The 15,602-nt window shown below is 41.7% G+C and overlaps 1 protein-coding gene across 5 annotated transcripts in view; it reads left to right on the forward strand.

Annotated features, from left to right (window-relative positions):
* Window positions 1–1,739: 1,739 nt before the first annotated feature.
* LOC137253491 (WD repeat-containing protein 26 homolog) overlaps window positions 1,740–15,602 on the forward strand; it is a 79,670-nt gene continuing 65,807 nt past the window's right edge. Inside the window, exons 1-3 of one of the 5 annotated variants that reach the window (XM_067790484.1) lie at window positions 1,776–1,911; window positions 11,348–11,548; window positions 11,659–12,951. In XM_067790484.1, coding sequence (XP_067646585.1) covers window positions 12,421–12,951 — 531 coding nt within the window. In that variant the 5' untranslated portion in view covers window positions 1,776–1,911; window positions 11,348–11,548; window positions 11,659–12,420. The other 4 variants (XM_067790487.1, XM_067790485.1, XM_067790488.1 and 1 more) reach the window with 4 other exon arrangements.

Consider the following 15,602-nt stretch of genomic DNA (forward strand, 5'->3'; position numbering starts at 1 on the left):
TTAGCCAGGCTTAAGTATTCATATTAGATTTCGTGTCGATTTCGGCCCAATAGAGCGTGAACTGTTGGATCTTTTTTTTCTCTCACTTTATACACTACACACTCTTACCTACATTTTCATAGTGTAAATAGCTATCGTAGTTCAACAATGCTGTAGCCCTGGTTAAGAAACCTGCACTATCTTAATTTTTTTGTTGCATACATACGTTAATAGAAATGAATTATAAATAAATAAGTATTTAAAATGGGAATGCTGGCGTCGCCATTTATTTAGAGGAAACTTAGGGAATCAGGTAAGGGGCCACCGAAAAATAGGTGCGTCGGTGGACATGGATTTGAGGGTGGGAATAGCACCGGGCGCCGCAACACCACCCGCGGCGCCCCCTATATATATTCGGCCCTCTTTGTTTATTCCCTTTTGTTTTCTTTTAATTTTTCAGCAGTTTTTTTTTTTGATTTTGATTTTCAGCGTTAGTAACCGGCCATGTCCGGTTCGGTAATTTTTTTTGCGTTTAGTTTTTTTTGAATTTTTAAGTTTTGAATTTGACGGTCTGTCCGTGGCATACGGTTCGACGGGATGTCGTTTCAGGGTCAGTCTCTGTGCTTCCGTCAGTTTTTTTGAATTTTGACAGTTGAGTTTGAATAGGCATGATAGGAACTTTTCTCTGTTTATGGCGCAGGAACAGTAAGGTTGGCAAGGACCCGCCCCAGCCGGCAATGACTAGCCACTGTGCACCACCACATCATGCCGACCGCCTTCCTTACTGCTTCCATCATAGATGCGTATCGATAACAATGGTTATGATATTTTTATGGCGTTAGCGTTATGGCATGGCACCATTAATCCATTACATTGTTTTCCATAAGGTAGGTTCGATCAGCTGTTTTATCTGGTTATGGTTTTATGGTTATAAGTCACCATTAATTGGCTCTAGAGTCTCTTCGACTTATCTCATGACTACAAATCACACACAGAAGATTGCGCATTGCGCATGTAAACAAAATACCAGCTGTTTTTTATGGGCAATTCATATTTCATTTGCCTTTAGCTCTTTTTTTCCCTCTTTCTTTCATCCCCTCAAGCAGTCAACTGTGACGTAGATGCGCAGAACGAAGCAATTTTGAACTCGTGAATGCGCAATCTTGGATTATGATTTGTGCGTCACGGCATATACCGAGTTTTACAGCTCCGGCTCACGCTCAATTCTCACGGGAATGCTCTGGATCATTGAGAGACTTGAGAAGCAGATGTCGTGAAATATTTGCACACGTGAAATGTGATAGGCAGATGTCGCCGCTGTTTTTCATTTAACTCATACGGCGAAAGGCTAAGCAGCGACATCTATTTTTGAAAAAGTAGGTATATTAAATGCCGCGTTGCCAACCTAAAACGAAGTAATTAACAAATTATCTGGCTCACAAATTGAACCAGAATTCTATCTGGATTTATCTGGCTCAAATCGTTGTTGTTGCATTTACATACAAAATTATTTATCTGGCTCAGGATTTTGCCACCGGATGATAGCTTTTTTCTTTCATCCGCTCAAGCAGTCAACTGAGACGTAGATGCGCTAAACGAAGCAATTTTGAACTCGTGAATGCGCAATCTGTATGTTTTTTGTGCGTCATGACATAGACGAAATGCATCTACCGAGCCCCTTATTCCTGTAGCTTGATAGATAAATCTACTTGTATTAAATTGTAAAAGTGCTAAAGCAAAACTATTTTCTTATCACAACATACAACCCTGCACGCCATACATACTGAACGAAAAATATTCGATATGCAAAAGGAATAGTGGTGAGCAGAAAAAATAAAGTAATTCTTTGTTTCGTCATCGAATTTAGCCATTTTTTTAATATATAACCTACATATTTGTGCTGGAAAATATGAAAAAGCGATAGCTAAACATGTAAATCATTATAATTAATTGAATAATTTAGTGAAATATGTATGTAGTTTATGAAATAATTGATTTTATATATACCAATATGATACAGAAAGAAAAAAATTTTCATTGCACTTCTACGAAGATAAATGGAAAAGTATAGAACTATAATACTTAAAGAAGGCAAATGAAGTAACAATAGAGGAGATAAAGATAATCAAAGTAAATATAGGTAATAATAAAAATAACTATTTAAAAGAAAAGAAGAAATAGTGCAATTGGTAGGAAGCATACATATAAACAACAACAAAACTGCAGCTGTTGAATGGAATAGTGCTGTAGAAGCATATCGTGTTTATATGACAGTAGAAAAGTCGCCGACATAATTTTCATAAGTTACATTTGTATGATTGGGCGTTTTTATTACTATACATACGTGCTAGGAGATCATGGAAATGGAGGGATAACCTGGCCAGTGTTGGAGCACTTGTCCTGCCATTTACTTTAAATCAAAAAAAAGGAAATGTAGCTAAGAAAAGTTTATAGATATTTACTTCTAAATACGCTATAATCAATTGATTTGGAAACTTGAAAGAGTATCGAAATCATTTAATATATACAATTTCCTCAATGAAACCACATTTTCGAGGGTGTATACATAATAAATATACATACCTACATTGTATGTAGGTATATACATATTTATAAACATTGATACAAACATCCCTTGCCTACTACAAATTTAAGGGCTGCACAAAACTTACGCATTTATCAATTGAAACACGCATTTTCAAATTACTGATACCTACGCACTTGAAAAACACTACAGCTGAAGCAAAACTTTAGAAACTTTACCAGTGGTGAAGGTTTTGGAAGAAGTGGTCGATAAGAATTGTAAGTGGATCGATTGTGTCTACGTTTACGACTAGCTACTTTAATAACTCAACACATAAACGGGACTGAGTCACTTCAGTCTACATAACTAGTTTTTCCAGACATCAGTTCACACATATCAAGAATTTAAAAAAACCATCAGAAATATGCTTACCTTAACTCAATTACCATTATTTGTGTTGATACTTATCAAAGCCTAAGTGCACGGATGACGTTGTTTTTTTTAGATTTTCTATGCATTATATACTTCTACACCAAATCTATAGTTAAAGAAAAATATGTTGCCAAAATAATCTTCGCTATTTTTCCAAAGTTGACTTAAGTTCCACTGTATTAGTCTATTTAATCGAATCGTATTCCGCTCTGCTGTCGCATATAAGGACACATTTTCAGAGTTTCCAAAGTCGAACTAAGGTCCAGCATAAAATCTATGTAATTGCAAATATGGTTAACTTTCTATTTTATTTTATTTTTTTCAATTTGCTCCAAAGTTCGTTTTGGCAATATCCTTTACTGTTTTGCGACACCTACATACATATATCAAATGGAAACAATTAAATAGAATTTCTCATCATTTGCTTATGATGGACTTTTATATGCCTCGACTCATTCCCCGAACAAAGATTTTTTTTTTTATAAGTTTCACAAGTTAGAAGGATTTTGTATAATTTCTTATTCTATTCCATAAATTTTTAATAATACTGATTTAAACACACTACTTGATTGCTCCTTCTAATCTGCATAAGTTCTTCTTCTTCTTGTAGTAGTGCTCTGCTATATACAATAGGTGCAATATCTCACAAATTTGCATCGATGTCCTCTAACGGAAGTCCAATGAAAGTAGCAGTTCCATAGGGTTGGACCAATGCTAAATAATTTTTGAAAGCGTTGGTTCCCCTTGCAATTGAAAAGAAGTTTGGTTTATGTTGTTGTTGTCGTTGTAGTAGTGCTTCGCCCCATCAAATAGGTGCGCCGATCACAAATTGTTATCAATATCCTCTAATGGGAGTCCAAGGAAACTTGCTGTTTCAATAGGGGTGGACCATAATGAGAGGGATGTTAGAGGCGTTGGTTCCACAATACAGTTAAAGAGATGGTGTCATGTGGGGACACATTACAAGCAGGACATATGTTTTGTATGTCAGGGTTGATTCTGTTTACGAAAGAGTTTAACCTGTTACAGTATCCAGATCGCAGTTGAGCTAGAGTGACTCACTTTTCCTTCATCATCTTCCTCAACTCCTATTGTCCACGTGTCATTCCACGTGTATCCCTAGGGAGATTGTATTCCTCTTCTGTTAGTTTGGGTATTGTTCTTTGAGTAGGTACAGGATTCACCGGGCAATTACTTGCATAGAGGCCGACGCCTGTATGTGGAGTTCACTGAGGACCTGCTTGTGTTGTTTAGCTTCATACGGCTGTGTTCTCAGGTGCCGTATTTCCTCATAATGGTTATGGAGATGACTCTTTGAGCCCCTAGGTGGTGTTGGCTCATCGATCAGATGTCTGTTGGGATACCCAGGTTTCTGGTATTCAACGGGAACTCTTTGGTTAGCATTTCATCTCTCTCCCTGATGGGGAATATTCTCTGCCTCATTATGTAGATGGTGTTCTGGGGACATAAGAAGACAACCCGTGGCGGTTCTGAGGGCGGTATTTTGGCAGGCCTGTAGCTTCTTCCAGTGAGTAGTCTTTAGGCTTGGCGACCATATCCGGGACTTGTAGCATGCAATCGGCTGGCCAATTGCTTTGTAAGTGGTTATGAGCGTTTCTTTGTCTTTTCCCCAAGTACTGCAAGCAAGATATTTAAGGATTTTATTACGGCTGGATTTTTGGTACAATTGCTCACCAAAATGTAGATACTGATCAAACGTCACAAGATTTTGGGGTGTAGGACAGTCGGTGGCGTAGAGCCATCGACGTGGATGTTCAAAATGGTCGACATTTGGGATGTCCATGTTGTAAATAGGGTCGCGGAGGATTAAGTCGGTTGTTGTTGTTGTGATAATTCCATTTTCGAAAATGGCTTACTGGAGGCTTTCTGTATATTTACATATAACCGATTTTAATACTAAGTTCCTTTTTATTTTCCTACTTGTTTTTCGTAAGCGTTGAGAGCAAATATTTGCTAATGTTAAACTTTTTTTCTTTTTTTTCTTTTTGAATGAGCATATCTGTTATGAAAATCGGTTTCCATCATATATTATTTTATATACCTTAAATAGGTTAGGTTAATGTTTTAAATTAAAAGCTTGAATGTTTTATTATTATGTTATTTAATGTCTGTTGTACTATAAAAGATCATACATGATCTTATTGTGCTAATATATATTTCTTAAAAAAAAAAAATGAAAATAATGCCAGGTTTTGCTAGACGAAAAAACTGGAGAGATCAGGGAGGTAGCCGCTGATTCTGTTGCAAAGCTCATCGATCTGTGGGCTGGGCCTGTGACCTTATTGTGCAGCCAGCGGCGTAGGTAACGATAGTAACTCCTACTGGTGGCAAAGGTAGTTTTGATATGTAGAAGTTAAACAAAAGTTGGGATAGGACACCACCCTGTGGCACCTCTATTTAATTCTTCGGTAAAAGTCTAGTTGAAGGACCGACTGCTAAAACGCTACCAAGAATATCGACAGAGGTGTAATTCGTTCAAAAGATATTAACGAAAAACCGAAACCGGGGGTGTAATCCATAGTATTTTTGCGCAGAACACTTCTACGTTAGCGGCCTTCGGCCGCGCTTTTAAAAAATTACCCTGAGTGGGTCCAACGCCGGTTTGGAGACCAAAACTATATCCGCGCAATGTTCACAATTTTTTGTGTGGGTACGACAACATTACAACAACCACATGAAAATCGCCAATTTCAACTGCCAATATCTCTGAACAGAGATAAAATTTCTCTTTTCCGCTTTCGGATTATTGTTGTCGAGGTAAATACGCGTATTTTGACACCTCGATATTTTTTGACGCGTATTAGCAGTCGACCCCTCAATTAGACTTTTAGCAATTCTTCTTGACTTTGTTGCGTTTCTAAATTGCACCGATGCCTGCCGACCACCCAGGTCTTGCAGAGACTTGGATATTTCAGTAGGACTCTGAGACGCATAAACGACGTCAACGTCCCCCAAGGGAGCGGCCAACTTGATAGACAGTGACTAGAAAAATGTATGTTTGCGATTTGGAGAGGCTGCAGCCACGTGCTTTTCGTGGCGACCCGAACTCGCGCGCTTCCCAAGGCAGTCGGTTCTATGTACCGGAGCGACTCGGGATTTTTCCCGACCAAGGACTGTCATTTCAGTGTGACCCCATTTAATTTGTTTCGTCCCTCCCACAAATTGTCATCCTCCCAGCAGCTCCTTGCAGCAGGACTGCTACATATTCTCTTACTCCGGGAAGGTATCGAACCCAATCCGGGTCCGTCTCCTGACCCCGGTCATGAGAAATGGTTTTGCTGCATTTGCCAGAAAATAATCTTTTTAGGACGGTCATACTCTGTTCAGTGTGTCTCGTGCATGGGATGGTTGCATCGGACAGGTTGTTCTGGGCTTGATCGCAAAACCCGACGTCCACGTAACTTTTATAAATCTTTTGTGGCTCCTTGCTGCTCACGCCCAAGGGCGTACCGTAGTCTACGCCTAAGCGTATCCCCACTACCTTCCAGCAGCTTCGCTGCTCAGCAAGCCACAACAAGTACCCGCTGCTGCTCGCGCCCCACGGCGCCAGCAACTCAAACAGCTGATACCACTCATAACTACTACCTTCGTAGTAGAGCTGGTTGCAATGCTGAGCATCAGCCCCTGCCCCCGTCTTCTTCTCCCCCCCTCTTTTCTGGCAGCAATCGTGCAGGTCAGGGAAACAGACTCTTAGTCCCTGCCTCCGTTTGCACCGTCTGCCAGCACAGAATATATAGGTTTGCGACATCCGCTCAATGCAGCTCCTGCCTTGGGTGGTGCCACTTTCCTAGATGTTCTGGTCTCCGCGACGGCAACCCCCCGACGGGTTTCATCGCGCCATGTTGCCAGGTCGCAAACCCAAATCATCCGGGTACCCCAATGCTTGCCCAAGGGCGCCCAGTCCCAAGGCCACAACAGCAATTGCGTCCTGGCCTTCCACAACCTAGGCGTAGTCACCCCTCATTTACCCCTAGAGTGGTGGCGTCACCCCTCATGCACTTCAGAATTCTGCAGTTCAACTGTAATGGACTAACTGGGAAGATTACGGAGATAGTCGATTTCATGAAGCGGCACAACATCCGCATTGCTGCGATTCAAGAGACTAAACTCACAGCAAGATCTGCATTGCAGACCTGCTCTGGTTATAATGTCCACAGGAAAGACCGCGAGAGCGGAAATGGAGGCGGCCTCGCGTTTATTATACACCACTCTGTGCAATATCATATATTTGATCCTGGCATCGACCGCAGTGACAATGTCTTAGAACGTCAAGGCCTATCTGTCCGGTCAGGCGATGCAAATCTAGAAATCATCAACATCTACATCCCTCCTGTCACCTGTTGCCCCAGTGGATACCGCCGAAATATAGAGGCCTTACTCACTGGCAACAATCGCATTATCTTAGGCGATTTCAATGCCCATCACGACTTATGGCATTCAAACTTGCGGGCGGACAGTAGGGGTGAGATTTTGGCGGATCAAATAGACGAAACGACGTTCTGCACAATAAACGGAGACGCCCCCACTCGTATGGTAGGAAGCTGTCATAGCTCGCCAGATATCTCAATCGTGAGCGCAGAACTCGTAAACTGCGTCAACTGGCAGCCGATGGTAACATTGGCATCCGACCACCTGCCCATACTTATTTCGTTCGAGCGTACCGCCGACTTCATCGTCACCGAAAAACGCACTTTCATAAACTTCAAAAAAGGAAAGTGGGAAGAATATAAATCTGCAACAGACAGCAGCTTTGCTGCCCTCCCTATCCCGACTGATGCCCGCCAAGGGGAGCGTGCCTTCCGTAAGGTCATTGAATCCGCCTCGGCACATTTCATTCCCGCCGGGAGAATTCCCGAAATCCGGCCCCACTTTCCGGCGGAGGCCGCGAGCTTAGCGAGGGAACGCGACCTTATAAGACAGCTTGATCCAGGCGACCCCCAAATAAGGGATATAAACCAACGCATCAGATTGCTTGTGGACGAACACAAGCGGGCGAAATGGGAAGAGCACCTAAGAGGTTGTAACCTCTCTACCGGTGTAGGTAAACTTTGGTCCACCGTAAAGTCCCTATCGAATCCGACTAAGTACAAAGACAAAGTTTCCATCGCCTTTGGCGATAAGGTGCTGTCGGATGCGAAAAAATGCGCGAGCGCTTTCTGCCGACAATATATAATGCATCCTACGGTCGACAAAGATAGACGGAGAGCCAATAGACACGCACATAAACACAAACTCAGCGCGTCACCAATTACCATCACCGCTAGAGAGGTTGAGGACGCCATTGGTCGCGCTAAACCATCCAAAGCAGTGGGCCCAGACGGCATAGCCATGCCGATGCTTAAAAACCTAGGGAAAGAGGGTTTCAAATATTTAGCGCATGTCTTCAACCTGTCTCTTTCCACCTTTGTCATACCCGAGAAATGGAAAATGGCCAAGGTGGTCCCGCTACTAAAGCCTGGGAAACCAGCTAACGTAGGTGAGTCATATCGTCCGATATCTCTCCTATCGCCAGTGGCAAAGACGCTTGAAGCCATTTTGCTCCCTTATTTCCAAGCACATTTGCAGCTAGCCCCTCATCAGCATGACTTCAGAAAACTCCATAGCACTACCTCCGCGCTAAATGTCATTAGCACCCAGATAAATTGCGGTTTGAATCAATATCCCCACCATAGAACAGTACTCGTAGCGTTAGACCTATCAAAAGCTTTTGATACGGTCAACCATGGCTCGTTACTGCAAGACCTGGAAGGGTCCACCCTTCCCCCATGTCTTAAAAGGTGGACCGCAAATTATCTGGGTGGTCGGCAGGCATCGGTGCAGTTCAGAAACGAAACATCAAAACAAAGGAGAATTAAACAAGGGGTGCCACAGGGTGGTGTCCTATCCCCGCTTTTGTTTAATTTATACATATCTAAGCTACCTCCACCACCGGAAGGAGTCACAATCGTTTCCTACGCCGATGACTGCACAATAATGGCCACAGGCCCAGGCCCAAAGATCGATGAGCTATGCAATAAAATAAACGGCTATCTCCCTGATCTCTCCAGTTTTTTCGCCTCGCGAAACCTGGCATTGTCACCGACTAAATCTTCCGCGACCTTATTTACAACATGGACGCCCCAAATGTCGACCATATTGAACATCCACGTCGATGGCACTACGCTACCGACTGTCCTACACCCCAAAATCTTGGGTGTGACGTTTGATCAGGATCTACATTTTGGTGCGCACGCAACCGCAATTGTTCCAAGAATTCAGAGCCGTAATAAAATCCTCAAATCCCTTGCTGGCAGTACCTGGGGAAAAGATAAAGAAACGCTCTTGACCACATACAAAGCAATTAGCCAGCCGATTACGTGCTACGCGTCACCCATATGGTCGCCAAGCCTAAAAACCACCCACTGGAAGAAACTACAGGCCTGCCAAAATACTGCTCTCAGAATCGCCACGGGCTGTCTTCTTATGTCCCCAGAACACCATCTGCATAATGAGGCGAGAATACTCCCCATCAGGGAGAGAAATGAGATGCTGACCAAACAGTTTCTGTTGAATACCCAGAAACCTGGGCATCCCAACAGACATCTGATTGACGAACCAGCACCGCCTAGGGGCCTAAGGAGTCATCTCCGTAAGCATTTTGAGGAAATACGGCACCTGAGAACCCAGCCGTATGAAGCGGAAAAACACAAGCAGGTCCTTGGTGAACTCCATAGACAGGCGTCGGACCTTTATGTCGGGAATTGCCCGGTGAATCCAGTACTTGAAGAAAAATATCCAGAACTCGCAGAAGAGGAACGCATACTCCCCAGGGAAACGCGTGTCACTCTTGCTCAACTTCGTTCTGGATACTGTAACAGGTTAAACTCTTACCTATCCAGAATCAACCCCGACATACAAAATGTATGCCCTGCTTGCAATGTGTCCCCACATGACACCAACCATCTCTTTAATTGTAATGTGGAACCAACGCCTCTAACACACCTTTCCTTATGGTTCACCCCTGTTGAAACGGCAAGTTTCCTTGGACTCCCGTTAGAGGATATTGATGACAATTTGTGATCGGTCGCGGCTATTAGGTGGGGCGAGCATTGCTACAACAACAACAACAACAACAACAACCCGAACTCGCCGAGGATGGCTAGATTTTGCATTCCGTTAATGGCCCGACCCATTTTTCGTTCGGGAAGAGTATTTGGCAAAAAAGGCATCTGAACGTTGCCTCACCTCCTTCATAACCCCGATATTGCTCTATGCGACTTTTTTTATTCGCCAAGATGAAATTGCACCTCACAGGAACTCATCATGTACGCCTTGAGCTCGTTCACTAAGACACACTTTTTGGTCTACTTAACGCGTTAAATCAATGTTGGCAATCACCGAAACTAATCAAAGAAAAAACCTTGCGGTGTTTGAAATTAAAATCTATTTGGCTCAAAGCCCGGCGGTTCATTTCAAATAACGATCAGAACTTTCTTTTGTGCTTTATTATCTCCATTTTAGTAGATTGTTACGAAACCTACAAAGAAGTCTCATAACACAATGAGACGTGCTGCGGGCACTTGCGGGTGGGGAGGGAGGTATGGCCTGAAGGTTTAATGTGGCCATATAAATCGTTCCCCAGATTGTCGGGCGAGCACCTTAATGGTGCTGTGTTACCGGAGCGTACCGGGTCTGTATCCGGCAAAGGACCATCACATCGATAACGCTCCCCAAAGCCTTCGGGAGTAACCTTATCGCTACAACAACAACAACGTGCTGCGTGTTAGGGAGTTAGAATATACACGCGGTAGGTATGCCTGTCGTAAGATGCGACTAAAATACCAGATTCAAGGGGTTGTGTAGCGCAACCTTTTCAGGTTGCCAGCGCAATATATAGCTTCTCCATCCCAATTGTCAACCTCACCTTCGAACGCCGAAACCCGTTTCACTAACAGACGAGGCTCTGGCGACCCCAAGCTCCTCATGGAACTTGAGGGTGGGGAGGGAGGTATGGCCTGAAGGTTTAATGTGGCCATATAAATCGTTCCCAAGATGGTCGGGCTAGCACCTTAATGGAGCTGTGTTACCGCAACCTTATCGCTACAACAACAACAACAACGTGCTGGATTAAGCAGGGTTACTGAAATAACAGCTTTGGTGGAGTAAGGTGCGAGTAATTCCGGTACGCGGGACGTGCTTCGAGGAGTGTAAAGGATGTGGCGATTTTGGTTATTTCAAAATAAAGATTTTATACTGGCCATTGAACTTTAATTTTTATCAATTTCGAAAATACAATATGTGTAAAGTATTTTACATTCGCCACTATTATAAAATCAAATATTTTTTTTATTTCACAATTGACAGTATGCTAACAATTTTTGTTTTCATCTTTTTCTTCTTTTCTGTTATCAGCTTATTCAATTTGTGCTGGTTTTTTGCTGAGGTAAACAACATAATACGAAGAAAACTTGTGTGGAATAATAGAAGGTAATAAGAGGCAGACACAAAGATAATTGGCCAACCCAATACAATACGTTTCTTTTTGTTAAACACGACGAGGAGACGTTTGTGCTCGCTCAGCAGAGTAGCTGCAGTTTTGACGTTTTGGCAGAGGTGAGTGCTTTGGTTGATTGTAGCTAGAATGTTGTAGCCAGTGCTCAGATGGCAAAATAAAAAATTAAAATAAACGCTACAGCAATCTCTTTTGTATCAACAAACAACAGCGCAGGTATCTACATTTATACATACGAACTGCTCCAAAGTTCAACAAATTGAGAAGTCGAGAATAGAGGAGCAGGTAGAAAATCGCAAAGGTACGATTTGAACAAAGGCATCACCAGCAGAAGCAGAAACGGAGCAAAAAGCTTGTGCCAGCCTAGAGCGCTTTAGCGAGAGCGTTTTAGAGCACGCGCGACGTTCGAGAGTGTTTTGTTGACGTGCTGTAAATAAAGAGACTCAAAATTGATAAAAATAACAAAAAAGCTGCTGCAACTGGTGCCTCATCCGAGGACCAGCCGCCGCGCAAAAAAGGACGACGTTCAGCAGGAGGATCAACAGCAGCAGCAGCCGTAGGAGATTCAACGATAACGACGACCAATACCGCAGCAGCAGCAGCAGCAGAAATAGCACAAACAACAGCAAGTAGCAGTGGAAATAGTGGTCTCAGTACGAGTGAATCAATTGACGCAGAAACAGCGTCGACTTCACGTGCGGCACAACAGCGACTGAATCAAACAGATCAAGTTCAAAATATTTGTGAAAATCAATTGAGTAGTGAAACGAATAGAAGTAATATTAGTACTAATATAAACGAAAATTCAACAATAACGACAATAACAGATACAACAACTACTACTACTACTAGCAGTGGTGATAGTGTTGTGAGCGCTATAAGTGGCTCTACTGTCGTTGCCCGTAAAGTTGAAACAACTGAAATTACAACCAGTACTAATTGTAGTAATAGTGGAAACGTAGTAACAACGAAAATGCAAAACTCAACACTAAATACCGCAACAACATCGAACGCATCTTCGTCGGGTACGGGTTCCGGTTCGGGTACGGTTTCCGCGTCCGCGTCATCTTTAGCCACTTCATCCTCAGCAAATTCGGCTGCTGATGGTAGTGGTGGGGGCGGTGATAGTGGTAGTACGTCTAGACCTGTCGGAGATTCGTCGTCGTTAAATAATGCCGGTGTCGGTTCGCCTGTAAATTCTACATCAAATGGACATGACACAAAACACAATGGATTCACCAATAATGAGGTTGGCGGCACTACAGATGCGCAAATTGATAATGATCAATCGATAGTGCCTGCTGCTAATCATAATTTCCATTTGGACAAGGCTAATCAAGAGATTATAAGATTGATTGGTCAATACTTACAAGATATTGGTTTGAATAAGTCAGTGAAAACATTAATGACTGAATCAGGGTGCTATTTGGAGCATCCAGCTGCATCTAAGTTTAGGGAGCATGTATTGTCGGGAGAGTGGGCTAAAGCTGATTCCGATTTGAAGGTGAGTAGTCTAAATGTTTGTTTTATGTAGTACAAATATATATTCTTTGAGGGCTATGTATAAATGTGTTTAGTACTTCATCGAACGATCCCAGGTCGTTTTGTGAGATTGTCACTCTGTGGCAAAATTCTGTAAAAAATCGGAAGCTGCCAGTAACGCCGCCACCAGAGACAGCTAGAGTACATTACCCTTTAGAATTTGGTTGAATAACGCTCAAATAAACTCGAATAGTTGTCGCCAGAAATTTTCATGCTTCACGTAATTTTCAGAGACTCAAACATTTTCCAATGCCTAAAATTTATTTCTATCAGCCAAGATTTCATGCTTCTTCCTCTGGTGGGTAATAATTTCAACTTAGACCAACCTTTCGTTTGAGTCCTAAGGAATATTTTTTTAAAGTGCAGACATCTTTATACGTAAAACTTTATAAGTGAAAAGAATCAATTCCTATTATCAATTTTAATAATCATTTAATGTTATTATAGATTTACTATATGTATATTCATGCTGTCTGTGCTCCGTTAAAAACTCACGTCTTCCCAGTCTATCAGCCATTTGCATGTGCACAGTCATCAAACATTAGCTGAACCAACGTACAACGCACTCGCAAATCATCACCCTCTGTTCACGCCTCGCTCTTGTACATTGCATTTTTATTTTATTCACACACACATACATGCAATATTTTGTACCAAATAGTTTAGTGATGTTTTGATTTTTAAAATATGTATCCCGAAATTTCGGTATTTTTGGAAGCCGACGTCTGAGAGATAGTTGTAGTTGGGTGTTATTGTTGTTGTTGTTGTAGTGTTATGGACCTTTTAGTGCTCTTCTTCATACGGCTGAGTTGTCAGGTGCCATATTTCAATCCTTACGGAGATGAGTTCTTAAGTGCCTGGCAGGCGGGGCCTCTTCAATCAGATCTTGTTGGGTTGTCCAGTTGGGGGTGGCATCTGTCTTATTGTTGTTGTAGAAGTGTGGTGACAGATATCGTGCTGAATATGTGATTTGTCTACCTGAATAATCTCACAATTTAGTTGCTTTATGTGTACAAGGCGGGCCATTTAACAAGAAAACGTCCGCCGAAACGCAGGTGGTATTTGTGAGGATATATTATGTGACTGCAATTCTTCGCTTAAAGATTTTACGAAGAAAAATCCGTTGAAATTAAATCTTTGACATTAGAATTTGAACCAGGTAGCTCAGTCCAACAACTCATTCCCCGAATGTTCATGGGCATAGGGGCTTTGTTTAAGGAAATTTCCCTCTCTTTGCACCTCTGTTGGACATACATAGTTGTTTTTATACTCAGCTGAGCAGAGCTCATAGAGATAGATATAGACTTCTATATATCAAAATGATCTGTGCGAAAAAAGAAATTATTTTGGTCATGTCCGTCCGTCCGTAAACACGATAATTTGAGTAAATTTTGAGGTATATTAATGAAATTTGGTATGTAAGTTCCTGGGCACTCATCTCAGCTCGCTATTTAAAATGAACGAAATCGGACGATAGCCACGCCCACTTTTTCGATATCGAAAATTTTGAAAAACCGAAAAAGTGCAATAATTCATTACCCAAGACAGATAAAGCGATGAAACTTGGTAGATGGGTTGACCTTATGACGCAGAATAATTAGTAAAATTTTGGACAATGGGCGTACCACCTTCCACTTTTAAAAGAAGGTAATTGAATTATTATATATAAAAATTACAGCTACAACAACAACAGCTTGCAACTGTAATTTGGCAGTCGTTGAAGATATCGTGATCAAATTTGGCAGGAACGTTACTCCTAAACAAAAATTAGCAAACAAAATTTTTTTTAAGTCAAATTTTAACAAAAAATTGAATATATTTACAGTATGTAAGTAAATTATGTCAACATTCAGCTCCAGTAATGATATAGTGCAACAAAATACAAAAATAAAAGACAATTTCAAAATGGGCGTGGCACCGCCATTTTTCATTTAATTCGTCTAGAATACTTTTAATGGCATAAGTCGAACAAAAATTTACCAATCCTTGTGAAATTTGGTATAGGCATAGATTCTATGACGATAACTGTTTTCTGTAAAAATTCGGGAAATCGGTTGAAGCCACGCCCAGTTCTTATACACAGTCGACCGTCCGTCCTTCCGCTCGGCCGTTAACACGAGCAAAAATCGACATAACTTTACTACTCTTAGTTCACGTACTTATCTGAGCTCACTTTATCTTGGTATTAAAAATGGGCGAAATCCGACTATGACCACGCCCACTTTTTCGGTATCGAAAATTTCGAAAAATGAAAAAAATGCCATAGAAATACGAAAAAAAGGGATGAAACATGGTGATTGGATTGGTTTTTTGACCCAAAATATAACTTTGGAAAAAACTTTGTAAAATGGGTGTGACACCTACCATATTAAGTAGAAGAAAATGAAAAAGTTCTGCAGGGCCAAATCGGAAGCCCTTGCAATCATGGCAGAAATACTGTTTGTGGTATTACATATGGCATGGCAACTCTGTTCGTGTGAAGTATTGTTTTAAAGTGAGCGTGCAATTAATTCAAAAATTTTATCATTTCTGTCGATAATTTAAGATAAACTTTCATAAGTTTCAAAATTTCTAGCAACTCCCAAAGTGTGGAGCACGGAGTGCAGCTGAAAC

The sequence above is a fragment of the Eurosta solidaginis genome, chromosome 5 (genome assembly GCF_040869045.1).
Source record: "Eurosta solidaginis isolate ZX-2024a chromosome 5, ASM4086904v1, whole genome shotgun sequence".
Classification (NCBI taxonomy): Eukaryota; Metazoa; Arthropoda; class Insecta; order Diptera; family Tephritidae; genus Eurosta; species Eurosta solidaginis.